Source organism: Orycteropus afer, unplaced genomic scaffold (assembly GCF_000298275.1).
Source record: "Orycteropus afer afer isolate SDZICR_OR568_19922 unplaced genomic scaffold, OryAfe1.0 scaffold00020, whole genome shotgun sequence".
NCBI lineage: Eukaryota > Metazoa > Chordata > Mammalia > Tubulidentata > Orycteropodidae > Orycteropus > Orycteropus afer.
In genome coordinates, this window is record NW_006921607.1 from 13,630,846 (window position 1) to 13,639,729 (window position 8,884).

The 8,884-nt window shown below is 40.4% G+C and overlaps 1 protein-coding gene across 1 annotated transcript in view; it reads right to left on the reverse strand.

Moving 5' to 3' along the window:
* Positions 1–8,884, reverse strand: part of MROH8 (maestro heat like repeat family member 8) — a 116,583-nt gene that overhangs the window by 11,500 nt on the left and 96,199 nt on the right. Inside the window, exons 13-17 of the mRNA XM_042783607.1 lie at positions 6,696–6,831; positions 2,931–3,121; positions 1,597–1,734; positions 1,217–1,331; positions 738–878 (exon numbers count right to left, since the gene is read on the reverse strand). Of these exons, the coding sequence (XP_042639541.1) occupies positions 738–878; positions 1,217–1,331; positions 1,597–1,734; positions 2,931–3,121; positions 6,696–6,831 (721 nt within the window). The remainder of the gene's footprint in view (positions 1–737; positions 879–1,216; positions 1,332–1,596; positions 1,735–2,930; positions 3,122–6,695; positions 6,832–8,884) is intronic.

Consider the following 8,884-nt stretch of genomic DNA (forward strand, 5'->3'; position numbering starts at 1 on the left):
AAAATCTTTTGGCAGGAATTTAAGCAGAATTTGACTGAGGACCCTTAATGGTCCTACTTGTTCTCAATTAAGATTCTGCTCTTCTGAGATGCCCCCAAATGAAGCAGCCTCAGAGTTTTAAAGCTTAAAACATAGATGTAAAAAAAAGTACATAGAATGAAGAGACAAATATGCATGTATCCAATCAAACAGAATTAATTTGGCATTTTTGCTTCATACATCTATTTTTAGATGAAAGAAATAGAACCCAATTGAACTCAATTGAATTCTTCTCTTTGTACCAAGTCTTAGTTCCTAGCCAGGCCTGAGGAAGATGAGGTCCGTTCCAGTGGGAATATCAGTGATCTTTGTCTTAGATGATAGGCTTCTTGGGAGAAGACAATGCCTATCCAATCCACCCTAGGGCAAAATGGTACAAGGCCTAAAGGGACAGCTGAATGCTGTCCAGGTTGTGATAATAATGACAACACAAACTGCAGGTTTCATGTGGATACATGTGACTTGGGCTGTATTTATTTTGATTCCATTAATTTTTTAATAGTCTGTTTTCTAAGTATAAGATTCGAATGGTTCTAAAGGACGTACAGAGAAAAAGACCTTCTCCTAAGCCACTCCTGTGCCCAAGCTACCCGATTTTCCTCCTCAGGGGTAAGAGCTGCTTCTAGTTTCTTGGGTATCTTTTTGGGGTATGTTTTATTTGTGGCTTCAGAATCAGTGGTTCGAGAGACCCCTCTTACCATCTCCTGGTGTCTGAGGAGACAGTATAGTCCCCTCAGGCCAAGAACTTTGAAGAGATTATTCTCATGATGTAGCCAGTCTTTCAAGCGGGCAACAGAATATATGCTGGGCAGTCTCCTAGCCACTGGACTCTGGAGAAGCTGAAAGAACCCAGAAATCAGCCAAAGATGTGATTTTAAGCTCCTTATCATGAGGTGAACCACCTTCCCACCAACTCTAAAATATGTATCTTCCTTGGAAATGTCTACTATACAGCATTTTTACTACAGATTGATGGTTACACTGTAGGTATGCAAGGAATGCTGAGTTATGAGTAAATACATGGAAAGAAGAATTTCAACAGGCTGAAATCTGAAAAACATTCTTTCATACACCTGAAATGGACCCCAGCTTGCCAATGAATTAGACATAGTCTAGTAAGACAAGTGTTGCTCCTATACAGGCTTCCAGAATCCAACTTCTAAAGAATGAGTCTTACCTCCACAAAAAAGCCCGCAGATGTGATTTTATGCTTATCGTTTCCTCGGTTAAGAAGAGGGACTAACAAGTACATGACCTTCTGTGCAAAGAGGTGATTTCTTTTCAGCAAAGCACTGCAAAACAGAACACCAACAAAATGACTCTCAGTGATGTTGCCATCGGACAGCATTGCCCATGGCCAGGGGCCCCTAAACCTTGTGCTCAGCTTCAGGTGCACAGGAAAGCATTGCAGGGACAGGTTCTCTAAAAAAATTTGCCTGGGCTTATGGGTATCTGCCCACCCTGTTATGAGGAGGTAATGACTGCAAGGGGGAAAAAAAAAATGAAAACAATGCCAACTTAGAGCCGGCGCATAAATGTATGTCAAGCAAGCCTTACTTGGCAAGGAGAGATACTCCCTGAAGGTGGCAATCTTTTCCTTCCAGAAGAGTCCATCCTTTATTCTTTTCCATGATGCTGAATTCCTGCCAGCATAATGTTCTGAGAAGGAGGGTCTTTACAGCCTGTATGGCGAAACTAAATCAAACAAAACAGTATGGGTGAATAGATCAGGTTCCTCCAACTTACTAGTATACAATCACCCTGCTCTCACAGAGAAGGGTTATGTATGATAGCTGCTTGACTGTAATTCTCTCCTTTCTAGATTTCTTAAAAGATTCTCAGTGCTCTAATAACCTGAAAGGTCCTTCAGATAAATGTATAGCATAAAGAAATCTAACTAGATTTTGTTTCTCCAGCAATCTGGAAAGAAATCTATGATAAAACAAATGATCTTGGATAATAAACTATATCCACTGGTTTGTATTTTTTGAAAAGCTTTATTGAGATATAATTTGCACCTCTCCCCAATACTTTTTCAAGCTACTTATTGAACTGGTAGCTTGGACATAGCACCACTAGAGAATCTTACAGCTAAAAGGTCCTTGGAGATCACCTGACCTGACAACTTTGTTTATAGAAAATAAAACTGAGACACAGAAGAAAGATTTGCCCAGGGTACATAGCTAGTTATATGAACAGAAACTAGAACTCAGGTCTCCTGACTCCTAGTCTGATGTTTTTAAATATTCCACATTAAAGTACTTCCCCTCTGAAAGAAATCAACATGACACAATGACACTAAGAAATTTTTACTGAGATCCTTATGAGGGACTGGAAATACCTCCCCATGTAGAAAGCAAACACAAGGAATCATTGTGCTGTGGACAGCAGTTTTCAGGGTGGGTTTGAAGCTATCTTGCTTGTCTCTGTCCCTACTTGATTTTAAAAGGACTGGCATGATTTGCAGGAGCTCTGGTGGTGTAATGCCTAAGGCATTTGACTCCTAACCAGAAGGCTGGTGGTTTAAACCCACCAGCCACTCCTCGGAAAGAAGATTGGGCAATCTACTTCTGTAGTGATACTGCCTTGGAAACCCAAGGAGGGGTCGCTATGAGTTGGGTCCAACTCAACGGCACATAACAACAACAACAATGGCATGATTTGCAGATTCTAGACCTAGATGGACAAATTTGCCTGGGTATCAAAAAAACCAAAGTCAACTGATGAGATCCTAGAATGATCCCAGGCATTTCACCTTAATGTTTCATGAGAGTAGAAGGCTGTAAGCTCTCCCAAGGCTGGGATCATATCTTGGCTATCCTTGTGTCTGCCATTGTGCCCAGTGCTTAATAAGTGTTTAGTTAAATAAATGATATCACAATGGGCAGTACCACAAAGGGGTGACCTCTGACGGTACTTCTTGGTCTGCATACAGGCCGCGTGGGATGGTGACATCAGACATGGTGAGGCCAATGCTGTGGTGAATCTGGACGAGCAGTGTCATGAGAAGCTGAGGAAAGAGTCGGAACGTAGCTGCTCGGAGCCTGTTTCCCATAAACACCTCATAAAGGGCATCTGTTGCCTGTGTAGAAAAGACACATAGCAGAACTGAATATCTGCTAGCCCTAATCCTTACTTTTGCTTTACCTCTGTCTGTGACAGAACATGCTTTCTGGTTCTACTATCCCATAGACAGAACAGTAGTGGTAATTAGTGTAAAGACATGAAAATGAGGTGGAAAAGAGTAACAGTAAAGTTGTCACTAAAAGTTAACCCCAGAGTAAGGGGAGACCTGAAATCCAGAAGTCATAAAGAAAATATTAACAGATCCAACTACATGCAAATGACAAGGCAAGGATTATGATAAACAAAGTTAAATGACAAACAACTGGGAAAAATTTTGCATTATATCTATCAATGCAATACATACTGTCCCCAGATTATGCATGTGTTCCACTCCTAAATCTGTCTGCAGTGAATTGCTTGATGTGGCCCTTCTAGCCATTGTCCTCCATTCTGTGATGTTTTGTAAATGTCATTATCCATGTCTATTTGGGGTAGTGTGGTAGTTAAGGTCAGGTATCAACTTGGCTGGGCAGCTGGTAGTAGTCATTCCCTATAATGACTGGCAATCGACTCTGTGATGGGATTTAGGTTAATTCTGTTGGGGCAACGCAGGTGGAATGTATCTTGAGTCCTGCCTTGCTGGAGGGTATAATTCAAATCACCACCCTTAGCTTCCCTGAAGGTATACCTAGGAATCTCCTGGGAAGATTCGCTCTCCTCTTGCTCCGGCTTTGTGTCTTGGATCATCCTCATCATGGATGTCCCTGGATTTGGGACAGCAGCCGTCATCTGATCTGTTGATCGAGGTTCATCAAACCCTGAGAGTTGGGAGGATCCGCCAGACCTACTCACGGACCCGGGACTCGCCAGCCTGCCAGCCTCCACCACTACTACGTGAGATGAACCCTTGGGTGTCTGTGAGTTCTGTGAGGCGTTACAGCGAAATACAGAACCCTAAGACTGGGGAAATTACTGGGAGGAGGAGGAGGAATTAATGTCTGAAATGATGGAGTGGCATGGTAGTTTGGACATTTGGGACATCTGTGACCTCCGCCTCATGGGGACCGGCCTCGTGCTGATCTTTCTAAGAGAAATTGTTCAAGCACTGTCTTTAAGCTGAATTTGTATGTAAGTCAGAACAGTTAAGTATGGTTCACATATAATTTCACAACAACATTAATAACAAGCAAAAAATATGAGTGGTTACACAGGTACATATGTATGCTATACAGGGTGGGAAGGCCTATGGGAATACCAAACCAAATACCAAATGCACTGCCGTGGAGTCGGATATACATATGCCCACAAATGTACATGTGCATGCATATATAAGTGTATTTGTGGGCATATGTATATACATGTTTGTATGTGCTACATATGTGTTTAAATATGCAATAAAGCATGTAGAGGGCACAGTTATGGATAATTCTCAGACATATCCAAACACCTCGTGGGATTTATTTACTGGGTTTGAAGGCTCGAGGCCATAGTCTCATGGAACAACGAGGTCAACCGGCATAAATTAGTTCATAAAGATAATGTTCCACATCCTCTTTTGATGAGTAGTGTCTGGGGTCTTAAAAGCTTGTGAGTGGCCATCTAAGACACAACTATTGGTTTCTTTCTGTCTGGAGCAAAGGAAAGTGAAGAAAATCAAAGACTCAAAGAAGAAATTAGTCCACAGGACTAATGACCTACATAAACCCAGCCTCTTCTAGTCTGAGACCTTAAGAACTAGATAGTACCCAGCTACCACTACTGACTGCCCTTCTGACCAGGCACACAAAAGAAGGTCCTGGCTAGAATGGAAGAAAAACGTAAAACAAAGCTCAAATTCATAAAAAAGACCAGGCTTAATGGACTGATAGAGACTAGAGGAACCCCTGAGACTATTACCCTAAGATACTCTTTTAACATGGGACTGAAGCCACTCTGAGAGGTCACTTTTTAGCCAAATAATAGATGGGCCTATAAAATAAACAACACCTGTGAGGAATGTGTTCCTTTAAACAATCAACTCTAAAAGATCAAATGGTCAACATTTACTCAAAAACAAAGTAGAGAAGGCAAGGAAGGGCAGGGAAACTGGATGGATGGGGTAGGAGAGGTGGAAAGGATGAGAATGCTGACACATTTCAGGGACTGGAACCAATGTTACAGAACAATTTGTGTATGAATTGTTGAATGGGAATCTAATTTCCTGTGTAAGCTTTCATCTTGAAAACAAGAAATTTTTTTAAAAAAAGAGACTACAAATGGCCAATTAAAAACATACATACTTACTCAACTTCACTGATAATAAAACTATAATTAATTACATCAATTAAAAGACTGCTAACTTAAGTGTAATGAGTGTGGGGAAATGGGCATTCTGATACAGCCCTGGAGGCAGGGCGACGTTCACGAGGACAAGATGGGAACATGTATCAAAATTGTAAGTTAGCGCACACTTTGACCTCAAAATTCTCTTTCTATGGACTTTATCCTAAGAAAATAATTGGCTATGTATAACAAAATGTATGTATGCATGGTTAAGCTTGCTATAGTATTGTTTTAATGGCTGAAAATTTAAATGGGTCTACATTTTCACCAACAGGAAACTTGAGAACTAAATAATGGTTCTGTACAATGTAAGTATTACCTATTAAAATAAAAAAAAAGTAATGAAAAATAACTTCCTGTGCAGCCATGAAGAAGATAACACAGATCTCTGTTATTGATACGGAGAATAGTTTATATACTATTAAGTGAAAAAAAGTAGGTCACCAAACAGTACATGTAGTGTGGTCTTATTAATATACATAAAATTTTATAGACTAACATGATAAAATACAGTGATCTGTCCTAACTCCTAAAACTGCACTAAAATAACAAGAAAGAGATTTTTAAAAAGGTATGAATCCACGAGAACAGAGAGAATAGGAAAGAAGACAATAGCCAATTAGAGATGCTGAAAACTTTTGGAAGCTTGAAAAATAAAAGTATGATAATAACATAGACTAGAGAAAGTCAAATCATAAACCTGAAGGAGAGAAAATAATTTAAACTAAAAAGTAAACCAAATATTTACACAAAAGGTTTATATATGTATAAACACTCCTGGAAAGTTCATCTCAAGGAAAACAGTACAGCCATGAACTAAGAAGGGTTTTTACATTTTTAAAGGATTATTTAAAAAAAAAATCCAAAGAATATGTTATAGAGACAGTATGTAGCCAGTGAAGCCTAAAATGTATACCACCTGGCCTTTTACAGATAACGTGTGCCAACCCCTGTTCTAGGGGACCTTAGCTTTCTCTTTTATATTCATCTGCATCATTTGACTTTTTTTCCACAAATTTGTATTACTTTTTAACTATGGTGGTATATACCTTTTAAAGGATGGGGAAGGAATGTATAAATCATATGAAACCATACGGATTCCTTCACCTCTCCCCAGCCCCATCCATGTCACTCCCTTGGTAGAGACACTGTAGATGTCTCTGTCAATGAGAGATGCACATTTCCAGAGGGACACTCTCCAGATGGGCACTGGGCCACTTATCCAGAAGGTGAGCACGGTGGGGTGAAGCTGGAGGGGCAGGGCTTACAGCAACAGCCACATAGGCCATCTTCTCCTGAGTGGGCACATTATGGCATTTCTGCAACTTCCTCAGGAGTCTCCACAGAATCCAGGTCGTGTTGGGCAGCTTTACCTCCAGTGTTCTCCACAACTCAACCAGATGCCTAGAGATCCCAAAGAGTAAGAGGATTCAGGAAAATGTTTTATCTTAGGCCCACAATGACCACAGCTTTCCTAGTATCTGTTTAGAATCCAATCTGCAAGAAGTTTCCCTCTCTGCTTAGTTCTTCAGGGCATCAAAAGATTCACTATTTGATTTTATAACACTAACTCCCAAGGTATTGTAGAATCAAGTTCTCAGTGCCTCAACATGGACTTCAAGGTCATTCACAAACTGGCCTGTTAAGCCCTATCACTTCCCTGTCATAAACTCTATGCTCTAGCCACCATACATGGGAAACTCACCTTTACCAAACATACCATGGACTTTGAAAACCCTATACCTTTGCTTATGTCATTTCCTAAAACTGGAGGGCCCTTCCTAAAGCTCTTCTCTGTCCATCAAAATCCTTTCGGTCCAGCTCCAATGTCATCGCTTCTGTGAAACCTTGCCTGCTTCTGTACCATATCTTTCATGAGAGTTCCCATAATACTTTTAAAATTTCTTCTTTATAGAGGTTGCCTCAATCTTAACACATGCTATTGTCAGTTCTCTGTATGTGTGTCTATCTGTTCCCTCTGAAGGCAGGGAGCATGTCTGGCTTTTCTTCTATGAAACCCTCAGGGCCCAGCACAATGCCAGGCTAATTGAAGGCATTCAGAGAAATATTTATTCAATCTACTCCACAGTCCTCAAATTTTGGCTATGGTCAGGCTCTGAAATACAGCTTTGATCCTCTTTAGAGGAGATCTCTTCTTAAAGAAAACTAATTTTCAAAATTATGTAGTAACTTCTCTATCGTTGACCCAAATGCAGGCCCTGAGGCTTATATGAGAGGAAAATTATGGGGCTGTTGCAGGGGTGGTGAGAAGCTGACTGGGAGTTCCCCATGCTTGTAACCCATTCTCTTATTTTCAGAGTCTACCTAGACAACTTTGTGTGCTAAATTCAATGTTTTTTTTAAATGCAGTCTCCCAACTATCTACCTAAAAATCACTCTACAAATCGAGAGGCTTAGAGACTATTCCAACATCTCACTTCCTGCCCTGGTAATTCTAATCTTTAAATAAAGCATAAGAAGGAGGTCCTAAGGACTCCTAAAGGGATTGTGTTAGTCCCTTAACTAAAGTTCTTCAGTGACTTCCTTTCTCCCATAAAATAAAGTCCACTATCTTAGTTTTAATTAAGTTTGCCCTAATGAATCTCAGCTCTTAATTTCTGACCACTTTTAAAAAGTTTTATTGAGGAATAATTCATGACCATAAAATTCACCTAATTTAAGTGTATAATTCACTGACTTTTGTAAATTTCCAGTTGTGTACCTATCACCACAATCCAATTTTAGAACATCCCCATCACTGCAAAAAAGATCTACGAGGTCTGATCACTTTTTACTAACCACTTCTCTCCAGCCATTCTGATCTGCATCTGGCTCTCAGCATTCATCAAGCTGTTTCACACCTCCTTGCCTTTATTCACTTATTTTAAATTTTACTGGGGCAAATATATACAACAGTTTGCCACTGTGATAGTTTTTAAGTGTACAATCCAGTGACGTTAATTACTTACACTATCACCACTATTCTTTGCCTTTACTTTTGCTACTTCCTTGGAAGAAAGATTGGACAATCTACTTCCATAGTGTTACTCTCGGAAACCCAAGGAGGGGTCGCTATGTGTTGGATTCTACTTGACGTCAGTGAGTTTGGTTTGGTTTTTGGTCTACTTGGAGTACTTTTCCACTCTGCCATTCCACCTTCTGCTTGGCTACTTCACTGTACAAAATCCAGCTTGGGGGCAAATTCTTTTTCAGAAATCCTTCTCTGTTCCTTCATCCAAAGTAAGTCCTCCTTCCAGGCTTTGACAGAATCTCCTCTTTTGCCTTGCAATCATTTGTTATTTGTCTGTGTCTGCCACCACCAGTGGGAGCTCTGGTAGCATAGTGCCTAAGGCACTTAACTGCTAACCAGAAGGCTGGCAGTTCAAACCCACCAGCCACTCCTCAGAAGGAAGGTTGGGCAATCTACTTCCGTAGTGATACTGCCTCGGAAACCCAA